Source organism: Cyrtonyx montezumae, unplaced genomic scaffold (assembly GCF_038088225.1).
Source record: "Cyrtonyx montezumae isolate F1298 unplaced genomic scaffold, pur_monq_1.0 scaffold_4, whole genome shotgun sequence".
Lineage (NCBI taxonomy): Eukaryota > Metazoa > Chordata > Aves > Galliformes > Odontophoridae > Cyrtonyx > Cyrtonyx montezumae.
Window position 1 is genome coordinate 13,634,917 of NW_027072045.1, and position 24,090 is coordinate 13,659,006.

General features: G+C 47.4%; 2 protein-coding genes across 3 annotated transcripts; both read left to right on the forward strand.

Moving 5' to 3' along the window:
- The first annotated feature begins 1,512 nt into the window (after positions 1 to 1,512).
- On the forward strand, positions 1,513 to 11,367 carry NOLC1 (nucleolar and coiled-body phosphoprotein 1). Its single transcript, XM_065746059.1, has 14 exons — positions 1,513 to 1,631; positions 1,725 to 1,780; positions 1,863 to 1,987; positions 3,153 to 3,268; positions 3,962 to 4,103; positions 4,626 to 4,738; positions 5,503 to 5,650; positions 6,282 to 6,422; positions 6,828 to 6,917; positions 7,923 to 8,066; positions 8,281 to 8,832; positions 9,512 to 9,624; positions 9,994 to 10,074; positions 10,347 to 11,367. Exons 1-14 carry the CDS (start codon positions 1,521 to 1,523, stop codon positions 10,503 to 10,505), a joined length of 2,091 nt encoding a protein of 696 aa, XP_065602131.1. The 5' UTR covers positions 1,513 to 1,520; the 3' UTR covers positions 10,506 to 11,367.
- Positions 11,368 to 13,830: 2,463 nt separating this feature from the next.
- LOC136054933 (2-hydroxyacylsphingosine 1-beta-galactosyltransferase-like) lies at positions 13,831 to 23,088 on the forward strand. 2 transcript variants are annotated; one of them, XM_065746452.1, is made up of 6 exons: positions 13,831 to 13,907; positions 17,640 to 18,484; positions 20,691 to 20,830; positions 20,954 to 21,030; positions 21,393 to 21,612; positions 22,148 to 23,088. In XM_065746452.1, exons 2-6 carry the CDS (start codon positions 17,642 to 17,644, stop codon positions 22,461 to 22,463), a joined length of 1,596 nt encoding a protein of 531 aa, XP_065602524.1. In that variant the 5' UTR covers positions 13,831 to 13,907; positions 17,640 to 17,641; the 3' UTR covers positions 22,464 to 23,088. The 2 variants fall into 2 exon arrangements, with proteins under 2 accessions (XP_065602524.1, XP_065602525.1); XM_065746453.1 differs by having other exon boundaries at positions 13,833 to 13,911.
- The last annotated feature ends 1,002 nt before the right edge of the window (positions 23,089 to 24,090 follow it).

Sequence of the window (24,090 nt, forward strand, 5' to 3'; positions counted from 1 at the left end):
CTTTAAAGGCAATAGAAGAAAACTTAGTCACATCTTACCTATTCAAATCCTTAGCTTTTCAGCTCCACTTTGCTGAACATAAACATTAATTCCCTTGTCTTCTCACAGCAGAATTACTTAAGATAGCAAGCTTTAAATAAAGACAATTTATCAACAATTGATGCAGTTCTTCTTTTCTGATGCAAAAGCAAGCACCTCACATCTGAGTGATTCTGTGTACAACACGGGCAGATCAGAATGGGGGCATATGAAAGCAAAGTGCAATTATTTAACAGAAAAAAATAAAATAGCCTTTGTCTCTAAGTACACACAAGAGAACTTTAGTAGGATTAGAGAAGCTTACAATAGTATCATCCCAGCACAAGTGTGAGACCTTCCAGAAAAAAAAACAGCATCAAATGTGATATTCCTGCACACAACAAGCATTGCCTAAATAGGTGAGAGGGACAGGACTCCCACACAGTTGGGCACAGCAGTATTTAAAGAGCGTTACAAAGGACAAGGCAGTAGAAACATCAAGAGCATTAACGCTACTCCCTTCCTCCTGCTTGTTCCCCACTAGCAGCCCTAACTTAGGACTCTGAGTACAGAGCTCTCTCTCACTTGCCCTCAACAGGCTTTGTAACAGCAGAACAACAAAAACGTCCCTAACAAAAAGCAAGATTAGAACAGGGCATTCAATTTATCAGCAAATACATTGAGGCTTACAGACAAGAAAGCTTTTATTGAAAAAGAGAAGTAGCTAATTTAAAGCCACTGCACTACACAGTCGCTGAATGCAATGTCTCACTAGAGCCCTGGGCTCACTAACAAGCTGCAGTTGTTCTGATCAGCCCCACCTATGAGCTCCACCCCACACCCTTTACTCCCGAAGTCCCGGAGTTCAATTCAAGCTCTGGCCTTGACGTTTAGCATATGCTTAGTGGTTCTGGGTTCGTTTTGTTATTATATGCATCTTTTTCAAACCTTATCTTCAACCTTACACGCCCTTCAGACCCCTCCCTTCCTGTTGCAGGTAGCCTTATTTCTAATCCCTTCTCTAGTTCCCCTTTATAGATCGCTCCCTTGGGCCGAGCGGTGCTTTTTCTTGCCCCATCTCCTGAACGCTTCCCAGGAAGATCTGCACCTGCTTCACGTGTGACATTTCCCAGCGCTGCGGGTGCCCCTACCGCCAACACGCGGCCCTGCACCCCTGACGGGCGGGACACGCCCTCACGGAGCAGCCTGTTATTCCTGCCCCTTACCATTCACATCTCTCTTTTAACGGATCACGGCTAGAGAGAATCTGATATAAGTGAGGAGAGGGATAAAGCGAATTTAACTGCACTGAAATGTTCAGTATTTTAGTGCTACGCTCACATTTCCGCCCTTCTCCAACATGGCGGCGCGCCCTCACCTCAGGGCGCAGAGGAGATGCCGCAAGCCGCCGGCTGCACGCACGCACGCACTGGTGTACGTACGTACGTCGTCACGTCACCGCGTCGGTGCGCGTGCGCGCAGGCGGCACGTGGCGGTGCAGCATGGCGGAGCGGCGAGCTGTACCCAGCGACCTCTTCCCCTTCGTGCTCGCTTTCCTGCGCGAGAACCGCTTCGAGGGCGCCGCGCGTGCGTTCGCCAAGGAGGCGGCGGCGGTGAGCGGGGAGGGGTGACTGTGGGGAGCGTGGTGTGTGTGTCGTGTCGTGTCCCCGCGCTTGCGGCTGACGCGTGTCCGTGTTTCCCCGCAGAAGGAGCAGGACCCGAACGCCGCCTCGCTGCTGGACATCTTCAGCTACTGGGTGAAGTGAGTGCTGCCCGGGTGGGGGGGGGAGGGGGCTTTTGCTCGGGGCTGTTTCCCGGAGCTCCGTCCGTCCATCTCCCTGCAGGTCTCCCGCCGCCAGGAAAAGGAAGCTCGTGCCCAACGGGTCTCAGGCAAAACGCACGGCTGCCTCGAGCAGCAGTGAGAGCTCCAGCGAGGAGGAGGAGGAGGCCCCGCCTGCCAAGAAACCAGGTGAGGGGGGGAAAGGGGCAGTGTTGGGTTGGGAACAGGGCCCTGCTCTGGGTGTGGCGTGGTGCCCGTGGCTCAGGTGAAGTGATTCTGCTGCTGTCAGAGAGCAAGTGCCTGTTCTGGTCTTAGGATTATAGAATCATAAAGGCCAGCTGGGAAAGGCCGTTAGGATCATCTAGTCCATCAGCCCATCCCCACCGTGCCCACCAGAGCACCTCCCTCAGCACATCTCTATGTTTCTTGAACCCCTCCAAGGAAGGTGACTCCACCACTCCCTGGGCAGTCTGTTCCAGCCCATTACCATTCCTGCTGGGAATTAAATTTTTCCTGATTCCCAACCTGAACCTCCCCTGCCACAATTTGAGGCCATTCATCATTTGTACGTGGGAGACCTCCCTAGTCCTGGTGTCTGTATTGTTTCTGATATGAGTTAGGATGCCACTGGTGGTTCAGCCAAGTGTCAGCCAATACCTCCAGATCCTTCTCCATGCAGCTTGCCAGCCACTCTGCCCCAAACCTGTAGCAGTGTATGGGGTTCTTGCTATCAGAGCTCAGGATCTGGCACTAAGTTTTGTTGAAGCTCGTACCACTGACCTCAGTTCATTGATCCAACCTATCTAGATTCCTCCAGGGCCTTCCTACCCTCTGGCAGATCAACACTTTCTCCCAACTTGGTGTCATCTGCAAACTGAGGGTGCACTCAATCCCTCAGTCTTTCTTCCTGGCAACAATGCTGTCTGTGCTTCTCATTTCTGTTTATGATATATTTTCATTCTCAGTAAGCATGAGCTGCTTATCCAGGTATAAGTTAAAAACTGTAGCACAGCATTGCGGTGATTCTCTTTGGATGTCTGCAGTGGTTTGTTGTCAAAGCTGGAAGGTATGCTCTTTTGACAGCATTGTCCATGTTCTCTCAGTTTCTGGGAGCACTTTTCCTGCGGGGTGTTGTTGCTGATAAGTTTGCTTTTGAATATGTGAATGATAATGAACCTAGAACTGTTTTGGATTCTTGTATTGCTCTGTACATGGCAAACAGAAGCCTGGGTTACAATCTTCAGACATAGTTTACTGACCTTAATAGATCATCTCACCATGATATAATACTAATGTAGGATATATGTGGGAAGTGTGAATTAACTGATCAATATATTTTGTTCCTTACTTACAGCTAAAGCAACAGCTGTAACAAAAGCAAAAGCAACTCCTCCAGCCAAGAAGGCAAAGAGCAGCAGTGAGGACTCCAGTGATGATTCAGACTCAGAGGAGGAGAAAAAGCCAACAAAGGTCAGCCTTCCTTTCTAGCCTCTTCAATATGTGCTAGATAATGGTGAATGATAGCAAATTTGAACACCAAAATTCTCCCTGAAATTGAGCTTGCTTTTCAAACACTGCAAAGCACCTGGACTGCTGGAGATGCAATGTCATAAGGTGTACCATTTGGATGGATCTTTGAAAAATTAATTTAATGTCCAGCAGCTGTTTGCTTCACATCCGTGTCTATTCCTGGCTCTTTTCCCAAAACTGTCAAATGCTTGCTTTTTTAAATTATTTTTTAAGAGAAAGGTCACTTACAACTTATATATGTAAACAGAGAATTTTCTCTCTTCCTTTTTTCACTACAGTCCTGATCTTGAGAAGTAGAGGTAGGAAAAAGAGTGTTGCACTTGAAGTGGCAGACCAGGGTTGCCTCAGCAATGTGTTCAGTCTTCAAACTAGTCTGATCCCCAGAAAGAAGAGAACCCGGTGCTAGTCCCAAGCTTTCCTCCTTTTGAGGGAGAAGAACTCAAGACTGAAGAGCAAAGAATGTGTTCTGTGCCCTTCTGTGAGGCTTCACAGAGCAAAACCAGAAGTAAAACTGTCATTTTCAAAAAGTAGCTGTTAGGCAGTGAGGTTTCCAGCTGTTTAAACTTGCTGTACGTGTCCCACTTATCAGTCTTTTTGCTACAAAGGCTACTCAGTTTTCCTCCTTTTATTTAGAAAGGTGCAAAACCTGTAGTGAAGCCAGCTGTAACCAAAATCCAGCCTCAGAAGAAAGCAGAGAGCTCCAGCTCTGACTCAAGCAGTTCAGATGAAGAAGCACCAAAGAAACAGCCACCAAAGCCAGCGACACCTAAAGCAGGTACTTCCTTGGTTGTATTGCTAGTCTGGGTGCACAAATAATTAGAGGAGTGAGGCATATGTGTTAATATAGTCTGCAAATCTACTGTCTCTGCAATTTGGTTTCTAGAGCAGTCCATTTCCAACGTGGAGCCATGTGTAGAACTGATTGTAAGTGGAACATTGTCATAAATGAAACATCATGTCATAAAGGCTGTATTATTTGCATAAGTAGCTGCAATCAGCAACCTCAGTTGCTTTAGGCTGTGCTTTTATCATCGTCTTCCCAGGAAGAGCAGAACTGGAGAAGGTTAACATTTAATCTTTGATCATGGAACTGTTAATACATTAGAATATATATCTTACTGAAAACTATCCATGAGCTTGAAGAAGAGTAAAAATTAAAAGTTCACAGTGCTTAATGTAATGGTTTCTTATTGTCCTTTCCTATGTATTTCTCTCTATGATACTTTATGCTGAATGTAATGACCCCTCATATTGCAGAGCATATTTCCTAGTGTTGTTTTTTTACTTGTCCCAAAAGGAAGTAAAGCTGTTCAAGCAACCACCAAAGTGGTCAATGGGAAAGCACCAAGCAGCAGCAGCAGTAGCAGCAGTAGTGAAGATTCTGATGAGAAGAAGGCTGCACCGAAAAAGGTAATGAGGACTTTGAGAGAGTTTTAAATGCTGTAGTAATGTAGTAAGGCTGGATGCATCTCTGTATTTCAGGGACTATGAAACAGATAAGAGTAGGGCACAGACTGCATCAAAGTATTTATGGGTCTTAAGAAGCTTTATCCACTTTATGGTGGGATTATGCCACCATAGAATGACTTAGGTTTGAGGGGACCTAAAGGGTCGCTGAGCTCCAAGCCCCATGCTGTAGGCCAGTTGCCACCCACCAGATCTGGCTGCCCAGATCCCATCCAACCTGGTTGGAACACCTTCAGGGATGGGGCATCTGCAGCTTCTTTGGGCAGCCTGTGCCAGGGCCTTGCCACCCTCTGTGTAACGTGTTCCTAACAGAACATCTCCTAACACATCCTGTCCATGCCGACTTTCCTCTGTTACTTCTACAGGAAAATGTCTCCTTATCTTAACCATATTGTAGTCTCCCTTGTATGTCCATTTTCGTGTGAATTCTCTGTGCTTAGACCTGTGCTCTTCAGCCAGATGAGCTCCCAGTTGAGGATTCGTGTAGCAGAAAATAACAGCAGGGTGACCAGAAAGATCATGATACTCATTTGTTTCCTGGAATTTGCGTTTGAGGATCTTCATTAATTTTTCTTCTTTTATGTTCAAAATTTGCTGCCTCTTAAGTGAGATGTATAATTAGAGAATTCCATCCAACTGTCCACCCAAGTTTTCAGTAGTATGTATTTATTTTTTTTAATGTGTATTTCTTTCCCTCTTGTGTTAAGGCTGTTCCCAAGAAATCTGTGCCCAAACCTGTAGCCACACAGTCATGTCCGGGTAAAACCAAACCTGCCAAGGAAAGTTCGAGTAGTGAAGACTCTTCTGACAGTTCAGATGATGAAAAGCCACCTGCAAAAAAAAAGCCAAAGTCTGGTAAATGCTAAATACCATTGCTTCTGTGTGGGAGAGTACTTCTTGTAGGAAAGCACTTAGGAAAGGACTTAGCAACTGACAGCCACAGGCAAATCTTGCTGCACACAAACTTCAAAGCACTGCTGGTTTCTTGAACCAGAAACATAGCAGCTTTTTCCTTGTGTGCTTCTGGGGATAAGCTTAAAATTCAGACCTTCTCTCAGCAAGGAGTGGAAAGTGGGAGAGATTCTGACTCTGCTTGCTTGACTGCATATCCAGCGTTCAGACAGCCTTTTAAGGAACTTATAGGGTTCCTGACTGTCAGGATTTGGGAAGTAATTACAATTCGGTTATTCTGTACCTGCAACTTTTAAACTATTTTAATTTTTCCCTGAAGTACTCAGGGCTGTTAAGTTGTGGTCCAGCTGATGGACTAAATGAGTCTCTGTTCAATATAGTATAGTGCTTTTAGTATTCCCTAAGAGGGTAGCAGTGGAGTAAGTGTAACATTTCAAATTATACAGTGATATCTTTGTACACATAGGAGAGGGGTAAATGGAACCAAGTAGCAGAAGTGATTTGTTCTAACTGTAACATCTCAGACATGTTGCTTGCATTATCATATGGGCATCTGAATGCTGTTTCTCTCCAGGTCAGTACAGTGCTGTACCACCCCCTCAAGCTTTGCAGACAAAGAAAGTCCTTGCCAAGGCTCCAGCAAAAAAGGCTGACAGCAGTGACTCTTCAGACAGTAGTGATGAGGAAGAACAGATGCCTCCAAAGGGAGGAACGGGTATGTTGTGACCAGAGGAGACTTCAGAAGTGCTACATGGTGTAGTCCTCAGTGTTCTTGCAGGCCTTTGGTTTCCATGAAAAAGGCATATGATCTATGTTACTATTTGTTTCTCTGGAAGTTTGAGTGATTTGAAGCTATCTCATACAGAACACAGTGTATAACCTCTGTATATGACTCTGCAGGTTGGATTATTTATACATGCTGGTGTGAAAAGTCATTGGGATCTTGTTTCACTAGGATGAGTCAGGTCCACTGCTGGAACTGGTCAGGTCCTTGCTTGGCTTCTAGTGTGCTGGCTGAATGACTGATACACTGAACAGGGAGCTTTCTGGAAAGGTTTGAACCTCAAGACAAAGATTTTGTGTTGATGTCACCTGTATTAATTTAGACTGGCTTTTGCAGGCAAAGCAGCAGCAGCTAAAACAGTTGTTACCCCAAAAAACAAAGCTGTGACTGCAAAGAAGGCTGAATCCAGCTCAGACAGTGACTCAGGTAATTCAAGAAATCAATTGGTTTTCTGCTAATGTTTTTGTTGGCTAAGTTGTTCTGCCGTGGTGTATCTGTGAAAAACCTTGTACATGTGAGCTTAAAAGTCTTGCAGTCTCCACAAGTTGTAAAATTGAGAAAGAACCTGCTGTGCAGAGGGCATCCTGATTGTGAGGCACCAGTGAGACCATGTGGGAAGGGTGGAGGCATCATGCTTCTCTGGGAAGGTTCATGGTTAATCTTTTGAGAGTCCATATCTTAAGCTTTTCACTTTCTGTTATCCTGTCATGGGCTTCGGGAGAAGATTGGAAAATAAAAATAAAAAATAAAAAATACTTGCACCATACCAAGCTCAGAATAAATTCTGAAGATGCTTTATAATGTGGTCCAGCATAGCACATTTTTTTCCTCATGTTTAAAGGTCTCCTGATTTCAACATCTGTTATGCTGCAGTAGAAGGTGTTCAGAGGTGCTGGAAAAAGATCAGGCATAGTGTTCCAGATAACTGACAGAAAAATGTAATTGTACACAAATCTCCAGTCTCATTAGTGGAATGTTGCTAAACACATTTGACATAGGAAGTAGAAAACTAAAATGAGCTCCTGTCCTGTTGCCTCTTCAGTCTTCCTCCCTTCTTAATTTCTCCCCTGTTCTTTGATCTTTGTTGCTTATTTTCTTAATAATTCTTGAGTTTGTTTTTGGTGAAACTTGTAATTCCTTTTTTCTCCAGTCCCTTCCTCCCTGCCTATTCTCCTATACTATTTAGCAAATATTTATCTGCTTCTTTGTGTATGCATTAATGGATAGCTTAAATTTCTATTTGTGTTCACTTCTCCCAAGAAAGAAGATAGATGGAAAGGTGAATGCTGTCTTCTTGTTGCAAATTATCTGTGTTTCAGCACATAGCCACAACCAATTTCACTTATTTTCTCATGAGTTAGGTACATGTAATCACTAAGGTAACTTGTACTCCAAGGTTGTTAACTGAAGGAATGTACTTCTTTTGTTCAGATTCTAGCTCTGAAGATGAGGAGAAGGTAGGGAGTAAGCTCTCAGCTAAACAACCTGTGTTAAAGAATGCTTCCAAACCAGCAAAAGCAGCTGCCAAGCCTGGACAAGCAAAGAAGGACTCCAGCTCCTCCTCAGACAGCTCAGGTATTGGGTTAAGAGAAGAAAGAATTACTGTATGCATGCTGTACTTGTGTAAATCTGTGTTTCCAGCCAAGGTATGAGGTTGCAGTTGGATAGGGATTGCCTGCTGCAGTATTTTTTCAAGCAGTTAACAAAGTGTACTATGTCAGCACTGAGTTTGGTTTACGTTCACACTGAAGGAATAGGGCTGAGTGTTGAATTCTTGTTTTCATTCTAGATTCTGATAGCTCTCAAAAGAAGACACCTGTGAAGCCTGCAGCTAAAGCAGCAGCCCCTGCAGCAAAGAAGCCACAAGCTACTGCAAAGAAAGCACAAAGTAGCTCTGATTCAGATAGCAGCTCCAGCAGCTCTGAGGAGGAGAAGAAGAAAGCCCCTCCAGCTAAATTAGCTGGCAAAACGAGTAAACCAGTGCCCAAACCAACCCCAGCACCCAAAGAAAGCAGTTCTGACTCTGAAAGCTCAAGCAGTGAGGAGGAAAAGAAACCAGCAGTAAAACCAGTCAGCAAATCTACAGGGGCAGCAAAAGCAACTGTAGGGAAGAAAGCGGCTGCATCTAGCAGTAGTAGTTCTTCTGATAGTTCCAGTGAAGAGGATGAGAAGCCAAAAAATTCTGGGAAACGGGCTCAAAATGGTTCTCACACTGCTGCCTCCACAGAGAAAGCAAAAGCATCCAAGCCAGCAGCCAAGAACCAGAAGTCTAAGCCAGCTGGTGACAGCAGCAGCAGCAGTGAAAGCAGCTCTGAAGAGGAGAAAGGAAAAGCAAATGGAGGTATTGCCTATAGTCTGGGAAGTGAGTCTGTCACTTAATTTGTTACAGAGCTAAACAGCAGTGTGAACCTTTCTTAAGTGGTATTCAGTCTACTTTCTATGTGATGTATCATTTGGTGCAGTACAGAGAGGGAAGGACAATTTTTTTATTCTGTTCCTTTTTGTCTCTGTTATGTATCTCCTGGCAATGGAATTTATGGGATATGAAGTTCACTTCTGTACAGTTGTTGTTAGTTGCTGTTTGTGCATGCACAAAGTTATTAGTAACAGCTAAGCAGACTGCTGGAGGACCCTCATCTGTGTTGTGATCACTGTAGGTGTTGCTCAGTGCACAATCTTTGTACATACAGAAGGGAAAAACTGAATGAACTGGAGATGTACTCAAGTATGTACTGTGCAGCTCCAAGAAGTGGCAGATTTTAACTGACTAAACTTTCTCAGATTCACTAAATCATTAGTGTAGAGGTACTCAATTACACAAAATTCATCTTCGTCCATTTGGATAGGTGACAAAGTCCTTGCTGCTCAGGGTGGCTGTTGGTGTCTGGTTTTGGTGTTTTTTGTGGGATAGCGTAGAGATTGATTCTCACACATCTCAAGACTGCATTTTGGGAGAGAGGTGCCACTGCCTATTCCAACATTGCAGTTACTTAAAAGTTCTACTGCTCTGCATCTAACAGGCATAGTCAAGAAGAAACAGAAGAGGGAAGATGTTCAGGAGTCAGAGACACCGGACAATAAAAAGGCAAAGAACAAACCTAAAACACCACATACAGTTCCAAAGGTGAAACGGGTAAGAGTGAGCTGCTGATCAGCAGGAGAGGCATCTTTGCATGCTGAAGTAGGAGGGTTCTTTTGTGGGATTTCTTTTTTCTTTGAGCTTGAGTTACAGGAACTGCTTATATTTTTGTCCCTTCCTCAAGCACTTGAATCTTACCTGGAGAACCCTAGTTAATGCATGTAATGTTATTCTGGCAAAAGCTGAATGGATGTGCTTGCACAGGAGCATCCCTGTGCTACGTGATCTGAAGAATGGAAAATATTATGAATCTTAGAAATAAAGGTTTTAGTTGATCCATACAGGGACAAAGAGGGAGAAGGAGGTTGTCCCTAAGTGAAAATCATGCTTGTGTGTGCTTAGTGTGTCTCATTTTCTTAACAGGCAGCTTCTCCTTTTCGACGTGTAAGAGAAGAAGAAATTGAGGTGGATTCCCGCGTTGCTGATAATTCATTTGACGCAAAGGTATGTGGTATGTAGGTGGTGCTCACAGTGGTAACACTTGACCTTTCCAAAGATAGGTCTCCAGTGCAGATTTTTGGGCAGTCATATGGTGGGAACTTTTTCCACCAGGAGGTGCTGTTAGTAGCACTGGCTGTAGGAGTGCAGGAGTGTATTGTCAGCTCCAGTATTCCTATACTGGCTCTTACTGAGCAGGATGAAGGGTAGAGTTTTTCTTCAGCTCTTTTTGATATTTACATGAATTTCTCTTTCCTCTCCCTCTTCTTCCCTCACAGAAAGGAGCAGCTGGTGACTGGGGAGAGAAGGCTAATAATATCCTGAAATTCACTAAGGGCAAATCTTTTCGCCATGAGAAGACTAAGAAAAAACGAGGCAGCTATTGTGGGGGCACTATATCAACCCAAGTAAATTCAATCAAGTTTGAAAGTGAATGAAAATGTTTCCTTGAAAATCTGTAACCGTCCGCTCGCCAGAATCACTTGGTTGGGCACATGGATTTTATGGACATCAAGTCATCCTGGAATGCAACCTTCCACAGCCCCCTGTGGGGCAGGCAGCTTCAGTATGGGGATGTGGGAGAATGGTTGGACATTTCCCTCCTTCATTTGTGTCCAATACTGGTTTAGGCCCCTGATATGAAACCATCCTTGAGTTGGTGTTAAACACCACTAGGGTGACCTCCAAGACTTAAATTTTCTAGTCTTATTTTAAAAGACTTACAGTAATTTTTATTTTTGTTCTAGTTCGCTGTCATCTAGTGGAAGGGACAATTTATTTCCCTCTAACCTTATCTACTGTTGTCTTTTTCAGCTAGTTTAACTTGGATACCTGTGAAGCTGCAAGTACTGTGACTTGCCTTTGGCTGGTTACACTAATAGTGACAACCCATTTGAACCCTTTGGCTGTAATCCCCACCCATATCTGACATTTCACGTTCACAGTTGCATTGTGTCTGCGTTTTTCTTTTCTGATGGCTTCGTATTGCAATAAACTCTTACCTTCCTTTTCCTATAGAGGGCACTAGCCAGAGCAGTTAAAGAAGCAGAGTAAGTTCATCTCAGTAGCTGAGGAATCACATGGCTTGGATTTGCAAGTTGGCCGAGGTCTTTACTACTGTGGCACTTTTGGTAGGGCATACACTGGGAATGTAGCCAGGGAGTGGAGATAACAGAAATTGTTGATTGCATGGAGACTGCCATGTTAGGAGAAGTGTCTTTGGCTCAGTGGGAATGCTTAAGGAAGTAGGGAAGATAAGGTTTTGGGGTATTTTTGCTGGTGGTGCTTTTTTAGTTTTTTTTTTTTAACCCAGATCTGTTTTTTGCTGTGATTTGGGTTTTTTTTTTCTGTTTTTCCCTGAGGCTTTGACTGCAGCCTGACACCACTCTGTTCTCTCTGAGCATATAACATGCCAGTTTGTGCTTACTCAGCAATGTGCCACCCAGACTGATCGTAGATGAGGTGAATGTAACACTGATGCCTTAAATTGCCTTGGGTTAAGTCCCTTGCTCTTTTCAGTTGTTTTCTAATTGTAAAGTCCCTCTGAAGAAGCAAAATGCCAGTTTCCCATTGACTTCTATATAGGTTGGTGCTGTGTTGCACCACAAGTTTGTAGTATGAGTGGAGTTTCAAGTTCAGTAATTGTAGCAGAAAGCGAGATTTCATGAGCAACTGAGAATGGTTTGAAGGCATGCTGCTGTTGAGAGATTTCCCTTTCTCTCCATTATGTGGATTAAGTTAATTTTAGCCTATGGAGCAGTATGCTGAGCACATAGCCAGTATGAGCTGAATGGTGTAGAACATCTTTGGGAAAGAGGCAGTGGGCTGTGAAATCTTGCCCTGTGCTGTGACATTGCTGTCCCTTAGAGGCTGTTTCTGTGCCCTGCCAGGGGGTGCTGATGAGAAGAGCCCTGCTGCTGCAGGACGCCACAGTTGTGTGCAAGGCAACGTCTCATAATTCAGCATTGCTTGCAACTGATGAGGCAACCTGGTGTGCAGATGCTGTAACTTGTTTCTGTGAGCATTTTCAGGACTTCCCCTTGGGCTTGCACAACCAGGCTGCATGCTTGTGGGGTAAATAACTCCCAAGGATGGTACTTCACAAAGAAATAGTATAGATGATGGTATATTTTTAGTTCTATATAGATAGGATACAAATAATACAAAAGAGAAGATGGCTCACCTTCAGGATATCAAGGCTCGCAGGGGACTCCATGTGGGAGGGATGTCCAAGAAGAGATCCTTCCCTGGTGGTGGTCAGCCCTTAAATGGGGTTTGGGAGAGGTGGAGCCAGGCTCCACCCCTTTCAATCACACATATATCACCTTCACCTGTGCCCCCATGGCTGACTTGGTGCTCACCTCAGGTGACCAATCAGTGGTTCAGGTCGTGATTCAGCAGTTCCCATACAATGCTGGACCCTGGGCAGCCATGCAGATGGGCCTGGGGGGCACAGCTGTCACACAGCATTCAACACTGGAGGCCGAAGGAAGGTGGGAAGAGTTGTCACCTGTGCTAGGGATATGAACAAAACCTTGCTTATAGTCTGTCATTTGCCCTCTTCTATTTGAACTCTCACTTTGTAACTGTTGAAAGAAACTTTTTAAAATCTCTTGTGCTTGGGGTATTTTATGTGTTGGCACTCATGTGTCTCCAAAAATAAAGATGGCTGCCTTTGTAATTTGCGTGCATTTGGTGTGGGGTAACTGGTGTGATGTGGGAAGGGGTGGGTGCTGTGTCTCAAAGCTGTGGCACTGAGGCTGACTGCATCTGCACCCAGTTCTTGTGTCCTGAGTTGGGTGCTCAGCTGGATGTCACGGGCCTTCAGAAGGGACTGGTGCTGCTGCAGGAAGCTCAGAGAGAGCAAAAGTTAGGTTATTTACTGATGTCACAAGAAGCTGAGGCTTCTTGAGTCCCCGTGCACCAGCTCAAGTTTCTCAGCTCCTTAGTGCTGCTGCCACGTTAACGTTATGGTGTTTAGCAATACAGTTATGGTGTTAGCACCAGCCTGTGGGAGTAAGAAACAATAGGCACAACTGGAAAACGTGGATACTTATTAGAGGTGTAATTTGTGTTCCCTTTGATGGTTTTCTGCCCTGTGACAGCTGCACAAGGTAAGGGAATGCCCTGATGAGCAGGGCCTGCTGGAGGTCTTGTGCCGCACCTGCAGGGAAGGCTGGGAGAGCAGAAGTGCCATGCAGGTTGGCACTCAGTGATTAATGCCATCCACCAGTCAGTGTGTAACGACATCTGCCGTAGTGGAGCCGCTGCCCTCCATCTCGTGTTGTAGGAGGAGGTGGTGTAATGCTGCACGTGGTCTCAGCAGCACACGCAGAATGTCACGGGCCCCACCGGAGGAATGCCCCGGACTGAGCAGCGCTCTGTGGCTCTCCTAAGGAGAGGCCGCTGCAGGGCAGGCTCAGCCTACATCTCTGCTCTGCCGCCGTCCGGGGTTAACCCGCTTCCCACGAGCTGTTTCAGATTCGCTGTAGCCGCGATTGACGCTGAACAGGACTGACGGGACGGTCTCCCCTGGGGCGTGCCGGGCCAGCGCGGGCGCCCCGCTGCACAGCCACCATCCCGGCCCGGCGAAGGCTGCTGGCCCCGCGTGCCCGAGCAGCTGCAGGGCCCCCGCGCCGCCACGTCCCCGCACGCCGGCTCTGCCCACCCGCGGCCGCGGGGGCGGCCCCTCCCGGCTCTCCTCCCGCCCATCCTGGCGGGGCCGGGGCGGGGCGGAGCGGAGCAGCCCGAGGGCTGGGGCCGGCATGAAAGGGGAAGGCGGGTGGGAGCCGGCCGCTCCCTTAGCTCTCCTCCGCCGCTCGGGCCGCGGCTCTGTGCAGGTGGGTGCCGGGCTGGGGAGGGCTGCGGGGAGAGCCTCGGGGGCCCGTGCCGTGCCGTGCCGTGCGTGTCCGAGCGCTCGCGGTGGGCGGGACGGTGCGCTGCGGGGCTGCCTGCCTGCTCCCGGGGCTGCGGGAGCCCCGCCGCCTTCGTGGGGCTGCTGGAGGGCACGAGCTGTGCGGGTCGGAGCCTGGGTACCCTGGCGCTCCAGCGTCGGCACCGCTTGCTGCATCTCCTCCTCTCGGGGACCGCATCTCAGGGCGCCTTCCCTCCCTCCCTTCCTCCTCCTCCCGTTCAGCCCTTATTGGTGGCAGCTCCGTTCCCTTCCTGCTGCGTCCTCAGAGCTAAGTAGGCTTTTTGTGTTTGTTTTTTTATCGATTTTTTAATTTTTATTTATTTACTTATTATGCGAAGGTGTCAATGGTTTTACAGAAGATGAGTCTTATCTCCAGCTTCTCTGCCTCTGTAATTGGGCTCAATGTGGCCTGACTCGTCTGGCAGGGCTCTATCAGTCCCAGGTGCTTCTGACACAGGTTGTGCAACCTTCTGGGATGCTTAATGACTTCTTCCTTTTATTGTGGCACTCCTCCTCAGCAAGGAGCCGAAATGACAGAGCAGGGAAGGCTCTCACTCCTCCCATCCCTCTGAACGCTCCTCTGAAGCTCACTGCTCTCCTGCCCCTCCGTTTCCTTCTGCAACCTTGGGAACCTGTTTGACCTGAGCATCCTACAATTTTAGCCCAAAGCGAGCACGGAGCTGTTATGTGTGCTTAGCTCAAGTCTGTGGCTCACGTGAATGTTTGAAAACTGCTCTGGCTGTTCGTCCTTGATGCTCGCCAAGAGCCTTGCCTCAGCTGCTTCTGTGTCTTGCAACCACATTGCAAACAAGAGGGGAGCCCTCCTGCGAGCACCCCTGTGCAGCACACAGTGCTGCAGAGCTACTCCAACCCTGCCAGGAGGCATCTGAGAAGTCTGTGCATATGGAGTGGGAGAACCCATCCTGCCATATGGACAGGTTTAGTGTATGGGCAGAGGGGAAGCCAAAGGTCTGGCACTGGGCACCACCATGGCTAGCCTGGGTTCTTGGAGATGTGTGTGCTTTCAGCTGGGCTAACAAACCGACACACAGACTTTAGTTTATCTTCCTGGTTGCTATGGATCATCTATTCTATTCAGTGCTGTGGTTCCTGGTTGTGCATTACAGGCTGCCAACGTGCTGCTGGCACACAGATCACCTGCTGTGCCTACACAGCTTCCTCTGTACCAACTTCATGACCCGGAATGCTGTTGGAAATGGCCCCAGGACCTAAGAGTTCTAAACTGATGCAGGGCTGTGTCACTCTGTCCAAAATGGATGAGGATGAGCAGAGCATTTCTGATGCTGTTATGTGGAAGTGGTGCAAGGCATTGGTTGCTCTGATATTAGCTCAGTTGCTGGTGCGGTTCTCCCTCTGATTTTTGGGAGATTTGGGCTTTCCTTATTCATGGTGTTTCCTGTGGCTGCCGTGAGGATGTCAAATGAGAAATGCCAGGAAGGTTCACTGCTCACTCTGCAGGTGAACAACATTATAAAAACAAAAAACAAACAAAACCCACAGGGCTTTATACAGCACTGTATCCTCTAGGTTTTCACCAGAGGCTCCCCAGGGCAGCTCCCACCAGTAGCAATGATGTCCTGCAGCAGCAGCACAGTTTTTAGCTGCCTGCTTGCATGGGGCTTGTATTTCCTTCCATTAGCCACAACTGAGTGGCTGCTGTTGGCCTGGAGGTAGCAGGCTGTGCTGTTTTCTTTGGATTACACCCAGCAGATGAGGCAAACTTTTGTTTCCTGTTTTGGGAGTTTAGAGCACTCAGGTGAAGATGCCTTTTAGTCTTTGTTAATTCTTGAGAAGTTTACAGGGAAGAGCACTTCCACATAATGTGGACAAGAGTGAGGTGGAGATTAGAAGGCAGAGGAGGAAATAATGGAGTCCTGTGCATTTGGTTTTCCCAGTTCTAGTCAGGGACCAGATGATGCAAAATACTGAAGGGGAAGGAGAGGTGTATAGCACAGTTTTCTTGCTATGGGGTCTTTGTTCACCACCCTATCTTTGTGAGCATCTGTCTGGACTGCTCGCTGCCAAAGGTTTTAGTGCTTCAGCCTTATACAAAGCACCCAAATATGAAGCATCTTTCTTTAGGTCCGAGGCTGTTGGTTGCTTCAGCTACGTTGATATTATATTTCTTTTATGTTGAAGTCCTTCCCTCTCAAACATACAGCACGAGGCTGATCTCATCCTTGATGGAGGTATCCTGGCCTGTTAGTGATAACTGTGCTGTTTGCATGGTTTTGCTGAGCATTTGTCATGCAAAGGAAAGGGTGTGTTTTGTCTCCTCACAAACCTTTCCCTTTCTGTTCACTGTTATTTCTCACAGTATTCAACCCCAACACTTCCAGACCACAGAAGCAAATCCATCCCCAGCAGAATCTCACTCTGGTGCCCTACACCTTGGTGGTTCCTTGTTGAAGACCATTTGCTCTCAGACCAGCAGTAGCTGTGGGAGCTGTGTTGTGCAGCTGGAGGACTGGGCTGCACCAGTGCCTGCAGATGCCTCCCTGGGCACAGGCAGTGCAGAAAGGTGTCCCAGGGCCTGCAGCCAGTGCTGCTGGCTTTGGTCAGCCTGCTCCTGCTGGCAGAGGGATGGGATGCTTTTCTTAAGGCATTTCTCTTGGTTCACATCTTGCTTCACCACATCCCCACAGCCCTTCTGGGGCTTAGTGTGTGGGGCCATCCTGCATCCACTTACAGTTGTTCCCATTGTAACTCCTTCCCCACCCCCTTCTCAGCATGTCTGAACTGAGTCCTCAGGACATAGCTCCACTTCTGACTGTTCCCAAATAATTATCATGTAATTCTTCTCCCAAAATAATATGAGGTGTGGGTGAGGCGCGTTTGCTTCCAGTGATGTAGCAACACTCCTTACACAAGAGAAATGCTGTGTTTCACTAAACTAATGGGGTGACAGCTGTAGGAGTGTGACTAAGGGGCATCAGTGTACCCTGGGTGTTGCACTTTTTCTCTGGGATTGCTCTCTCTCTCTGCGTGGATATCCCAGCACCTGCTTCATCTTTCCAGCCCTTTCCACTGATTTTCCACAGCTGATTAATCACTGGAGAGGGTGCAGCTCTCCATTGAGAGCCCTTCTGCACTCTCTGAGGTTGAGCTTTCTCCCTCAGTCCTGCCAAGGCATGGGCTCTCTCCTGCCCTGCCTGCACCAAGCATGGTGGTTTGCAATGTTAAAGGTGGAGCATGCTGCCTGACTGGGCTCTGCAGGCTTCCTGGGGAGCATGTATGGCCACCAAGGGCTCAGAGGGAGGCAGAAACAGAAACGGTCCTGTAGTGATAAACAAGGATGGAGCAGCAGGTGCCCCAGTTGGTGCTGTGACCCAGCAGGGCCCCTCTGATTGGTGCTATCTGCAGTCAGCCTGCCTGTTCTTGGGCCTGAGGAGCGGACCAGTGCAGAGAAGAGGCTTTGAATTTCTGGAAATTCCACCTCATACACCTTAGTATCTGACATTTTTTGGTGGCATTATTTGTGCTTTCTTTCCTTTCTCCTCCCTTTGGTGAACTTGACACTACTCCCCCTTCCCACCCCGTGAGCTTCTGGATTGTGGCTGCAGTCCCAGTTGTTAGTTGTCCTAGCGTGTGGCTGAGCTTTTCGTACTATGTTAATGGCACGTGTCTCTCCTTGCAGTAATGAAGATGAAGATATCCCTGTGCCCCGCTGCTCTTCTCTTCATAGTGGCTGCGTTCAACCTGGAGCCATGCCGCTGTGCCAAGGTGCTGATCATGCCCACCATTGTCTTTGACAGCCACTTGCGAGTCTTCATGCGAGTAGCAGAGGCACTGACTGAGCGGGGCCATGACCCTGTGCTGCTGCTCCACGAGGGTCGGGATGTGGAAACCCACCTGCACGCCTTCCGCGTGCAAACGTACTGGGGCATCTTCAGCACGCAGAGCGCAGATGCATGGGTGCAGGAGAAGATAAAACGTATCTTCCAAGGGAAGATGACCTCTCTGGAGATGTTCTCCTTTTTGGAGAAGTACCTGGAAAACTGTGACCTTGTGCTGGGGAACTCTACGCTCCTGTGGAAACTGCGGCATGAGCACTTTGACCTGCTGCTGGTGGACCCCAATGAGATGTGTGGCTTTATCCTGGCTCACATCCTCGGTGTCAAATACGCTGTGATCTCCACTGGCTTCTGGTTTCCAGCAGAGATTGGTGCCACTTCTCCCATTGCCTATGTCCCTGAGTTCAACTCCCTGATGACTGACAAGATGAGCTTCTTTGGTAGGACTTGGAATCTCCTGGTCTACATGATCACTCGCGTGGCCACAAAGCTGGTCATCCTGCCCAAATTTGAACATCTCATGGAGAAGCACAGGGTGGAGCCCAAGGTATCTATGCTGGACCTTGTCCATGGATCAAGCCTCTTCTTCCTCTGTAATGATGTGGTGCTGGACTTTCCCCGACCAACGCTTCCCCATGTAATTTTCACAGGAGGCATCCTTGCTGAGCCTGCAAAGCCTCTTCCAGAGGTAAGTGCAGGAAAGTTTTGCGCCATGGTTGCCTATTAACCTGGCGAGATACTTGGTGCAAACTTCTGAAGAGCTGTGTAAGTGCTGTGAGGCTGTTCTGGTGCCAGCATGCAGTAAGGAGGTAGCAAACACTGAGGATCATGGGGCTGCAGGGAGGGTACAGAGTTAAGTTGTTTGCCCTGAAGTAGGAGTCAGCTATGTTGTCACTGTAAAATGATGTGTCCTGTAATGGGAGCATTGTCTTTGGGAGTTGTTCACAAGTAGATTGTTCCTACAGTTTAAAAGCAAGCAGGAAGAGCAATCAGTCTTTATTGCTTCATCATTGCCTTAAATTAATCCAAAATTTCTTCCTTAATCCAGTTTTCTCACAGGGTGCTTCTGCCTTCAAGCTTGTAGCCTTAAGAACAAATAGGGGAGAGTTGTGTATGTTTTCTCATCAGATTCACTGTAGAGTCCCAAAGCATGCAAAACTGAGGTATATTGTTCTCTCTTTTTGTAAGTGCCAGCCCTGAGGAAAGCTCCCAGGCATCTCAGAGGCTTTCTCTGATCTCACTATCCCCAGTAATAAAATAAGAAGAACAAGCCATTAAAGCCTCCAAATGAAGACAGCCCTGGAATGGAGCAGAACCTGTCTCTCATTCCTCCCATTACTTTACCACTTTTACAAACAGTATGGGGAAATAGGCTTGAATAATAGCACTCAGGTAGTCGGCTTGTCCTACTACCCCAACTAATAGACTGAAATAGAGATAAGATTCAAGTTTCACCTGATTAAATGACCATGAAGATCTCTAATAGCAGTTTTAGTAGTGGCTGTGGTTTCCCTTTTTGAAGTTAAAAGGAAAAAGTGAGATTAGATGCTTTGAATCAGAAGTTCCCCAGATAAGTATGGCTGCATATTACCCTTTCCCATGTGGCATGGGGTGCAGGTAATGCAATTCATGTAGGATGCTCCAAAAGCTGTGTCAGAGAGTGACTGCCTTGCAGATCTTGCAAAACCCTAGTTTGGTCCAATCTGGACGCATACACACCTGCCTTATAAAGAAGGGAGTTGTTTGCTGTGGCATTACTCATATGCTTCACAGCTTCCAGAACCCAGGACACCTAAGGGAAGAGTGATGGAGATAGACTGGAACCTGGTGGTAGGCGGCAGCTGTCACGCCAGCAGGGTTGGTGCTCAGGTTATAGGATGGCAACAGGAGAGAGGCCCTTGGTAGATCTAGGTGTAGCTTAAGGAATTTCCCATCTCTGCAGGTGCTGAGCTATGTAATTAAAGGATTTATTTCCTCATATCTGAAACACTGTGGTAGAGAGTTCCTTTAATTAGGGCACAGTGGAATATAGATACGAATTTCAGAGTTAAGAATCTTTGGTGGTCAACCATACTTCCCTTGGCAGCTTTAATGCTGTTTCCGAAAGCCAGATGTGAAGGCCTAACTATAATGGATAGTGTAATCCACTGCTTCGTGAGTCATAGCAGCTCTATCAAGCAAAGCCAAGCTAATACTTCCTCTTCCTTAACAGTTCTAGCAATTGTATTGCTCAAAAGGAAATACAGGATTCAAGAGAAACATAGGATCCATGCGAAATGAGAAACCAAAACTCCCTTTTGAAATCATCTCAGTTCTTGGCTGCTGGATGGGTTTAGGGCTCTTTACACTCTTCTGCAAAGAAAGACTTAAGTCCCCAGAGGGTAACACTAAAAGGTACTTTGTAACTCCTGTATACCTGTGATACTCAACCTTGTAGACTGTTACTAGTAAAATATTCTGGTTTAACCACCCTATTTTTCTCCTTAAAAACAGAGTGAGGTTTGTGTCCTTTTTGCCCTCCATATTTTTAGAGTGTGTGTGCTTTTTGGTTATTTTTCCTCTTCCCCTCCCCCCCCCCCCCCCCCAAAGAAAGTATTCATATTCAGAGAGTTTTTGAGAAACTTTCCTAAAATGCTTCTAACAGTGACTAGTATGTGGGGAACTTGAAGGCAGATAGCATCCATAGTGAGAAGTGCCAGCTCAGTGTAAAGGAGGAATACTTTGCTTCACAGCAGTTGTACTGCTCCCTAGTTTCCTTGCTTTCCACAGTTAAAAAGAGATGGATTTGGCTTCATCTTCTCCGTACTGCTCTTCACTAGCAGAGGCAGCAGGGGGAAGGGTCTTTCTTTCTCCTACAAGATTTCAAGGCGTCTGTGTGTGTGTTTTACCCACAGGATCTGCGTCTCTGGGTGGAAGCAGCAGATGCAGGTGTTGTTGTTGTCTCCTTTGGCATTGGGATCCGAGCTCTTCCCAGTGACCTGATGGAGAAGATGGCTGGTGCGTTTGCCCGCCTCCCACAGCGGGTGGTGTGGAGGTGAGGAAGAAAAGGGATTCCTTTTTAACTTGTGTTGGATGATAATCACAGTTTCCTTTCCCTGTCTTGATCTGATCAGGGCAATCTTTCTTTTCCCATCTTGTTCTTGATGTCATCCTACAGATGTTTTGGACAGAAGCCAAGAAACCTAGGTGAGAACACGTTGATGATGGATTGGCTGCCCCAAAATGACCTGCTAGGTAAGTCAGGGCTGTGTGTGTGTGCGCACTGCTGGCAATGTCCCTGAAGTTTAGTCCAAACTACAGCAAACATGGAAAACAGCACCTGCGTGGGTCAAAACCTCTCATTTGTTGCATGTGTCATCTATAAATAACACGACCTTCATCTAATACCTGTTTTGAAGCTATATCTTGTCCCATATCTCCCACCTCCTCTTGGCTCTGTCCAGCAAGTTTTGGGCTGCCAAGGTTAATGTTCCATCTCTCTGCTCAGCATGCTTAGTTTTCACATAGAGCACACAAACTGTGTGTTTTGAGGAAGCCACCAATAGCTCTGATTTTGTGCAGAAGGCACTGATCTGCTGCTGTTTCTCTGCCTGCAGGCCATCCCAATGTGAAAACCTTTGTCAGCCACTGTGGGATGAACGGAATATTTGAGGCCATATATCACGGTGTGCCAGTGGTGGGGTTCCCATTCTATGGAGACCAGTTTGACATCATGACCAGAGTGCAGGCAAAGGGCATGGGTATCCTCATGGACTGGAACAGTGTGACAGAAGAGGAGCTTTATCAAGCTGTTGTCACAGTTATCACTGACCCCAGGTAAGGCATTCAGGTGCATCGAGCTCATCCTTGGTGTGGCTGTGTGCAGTGGCTTTCCAAGATTTGCTGCAGCACAGTGACACAGTGTGCCTGCTGTCTAATTTGACAGGCACTCCAAGAGCTTTACTTTTTTTTTTTCTTCAATCAGCTGTTAGGAGCCCTCTACTACTGACCTCAGAGTAAGTAGTTAAGGCATTAGCAGTTGGCAGGTTGAAGGATTTGGACAGTCACCAAATGTGATTGGTGCTGGGTGAGGCCTTCTGGCACAGACTGCCTTCAGACAGCGATGATCCACCTGCAGCCACTGAGCAGCCATTCTACTGAGGGACTTGGAGCTGAGGGAGCCTTGCTAACATGTAATGTGCTCTCTGCCATCAGAGCAGCTTTATGGGCAGATATGAAGAAAATCATGGAGGAACTGTGCCTCTTCCCAAGGAATCATTTGTGCCTTGAAGGCATCACTGGATGTATCAGGCCTCTTCACAGCTCTGAAGACCCTGTCAGAACAATAATTTCTTGTCTTCTTCCCTTGCAGCTACAGAAAAGCAGCTAAGCTCATATCAGCTCTGCACCTGGACAAGCCGATGCATGCTCTCAACAGGACAGTGTACTGGCTGGAGTACATTCTCCGTCATGATGGGGCACCGTACCTCCGCCCTGCTGTCTATGACCTCTCCTTGTACGAGTACTTCTGCCTGGACATCTTGGCTCTCCTTCTGCTGTGCCTGGCCAGCATGGGATTTGTCCTCTACAAGTCTGTGATGTGGTGCAGGAGGAAGGCTGCCAGCCCTGTCTACCAGAATGGCAATTGCATGAAAGGCCATTTCACAGAACAGAAGAAGTTGCAGTAGTGGCTCAGCATGTTCCAGGGCACATCTCTTCACTGTGAAACAAGCTGCTGCTATGCCAAGAAATGTACAGCACGCAGGCACAGTGAGAAGCCAGAGATCAGCGGGTCTGGATGAGAAGAGCTGGGGGGAGGGAGTACTATTGCGAAGGCCGATGTGCACACCTCTGTGTACAGCACTGGTGGGCGGGGATGTGAATTCAGGCATGGGTGGAAGTACTTGGCCAGGACGCTGGGAGTGGGGCATGGGTAAGGGAGACTTCCAGGGAGGAGCGTGAGCTGTTCCCTTCTTGTTGCGTGTTGGTTTAGGTGCTGGTGTTGCTCTTCTGTCTTTCTGCATCTCTGTGGTAACTCTGGAGGTAGGAATAGCATTTGGTTTGAGTCAGGTGCTGTTTCTCCTCTGGCTTGTTACCAGGAGCCCTGAGAGCCAGGATTCCTTCATGTGCAGGTGAGAACCTGAGCAGAGCTGTGGGCAAGGAAGAGGGCACTGGAAGGTATCGCTCAAAAGAGAATGAAATTGGTCTGTTTGAAGTTCTGTGGGTAAATATTGTTCTTCCTGCTTCCATCAACCCTTCGCAATCTTGTTTGTGTTTGAGCTAAATTATTATTTTTTTTAATAAAGTTATGTTCTTTCCTTCATGTAGCAGTGCCCCAGTCTTGGTTTAATGCAAGTCTCTAAGCCTTGTAACAGGGTGTTCAGGCAGATGCACATGCTTTTCCCTTTTTGTCACCACTGCCACTCCTCTGTGAAGCTCTCAGCCCCTACACAGCATTGTCAGCAGCTCCTCTTGGCCTCTTCACAGCTCTCAGTCTGCCTTCTCTGCTCCACCTGTACATAACACATCCATGCCCATAGAGCCTGTAAGAAACAGAGGAGTTTGGAGCAGATGTGTGTGCCTGGGCCATGGGAAGGGCACCCAGTAGCTCAGGGAGCTGCTCACAGGCAGTGGGCCGTACAGGCTGCTTATAGAAGCAAGGAGCTCTACTCTGAAGAAAATGTCCCTCTCATTTCAACATGAGCAGACACGCTCTTGTCCCCACCAGGGATGTGGTGTGGAGCTATACCCACGTGTTTTTACTCACCCTCAGCTCTGAGGCAAACCCACGCCTGGGTGCAGTTGCACAACCTTCCCACAGTGCTGGCTGATGGCCCCACTGGTGATGCCCTACAGTAGTGAGGGGCTCTGCAGAGCTGCCACAAGCTGGAGAGTAACCTCTGCCACGTCTGCCCTTGCTGGCATTCCTAGGCTCTGCTCCTGATAGCTTTCATGTGTTTCTCATTCCAGCTGAGGTGCAGCACAGTGTGTAACCTAGCGAGCAGTGGTTTGGCTGGGCTCCTGGGGTTGGGCAGTGCCCAGCTTTGACTCTGCACTTCTCTGAAACTTGGCGGTGTTGCCTTCCTTCCCAGTGGCAGTGGTGGGCTTGGTGACCTGTTGGGCTGCTACAAAGCAAGGCCTATGTGGCTTTGAGATGAGGACATGGAATGCAGTTGTTCCTGATGAGGGGCATGAGAGCAAGGTCAGCTGCTGTAACGAATAGGAAATGTGCATAGGTGGTGGAACCATTGGCTCCATGGTACCTTTCTGCCTCCAAGTTTAAGCTTCAAGGTTGGTGTTTTTTGTGGAGGAAAA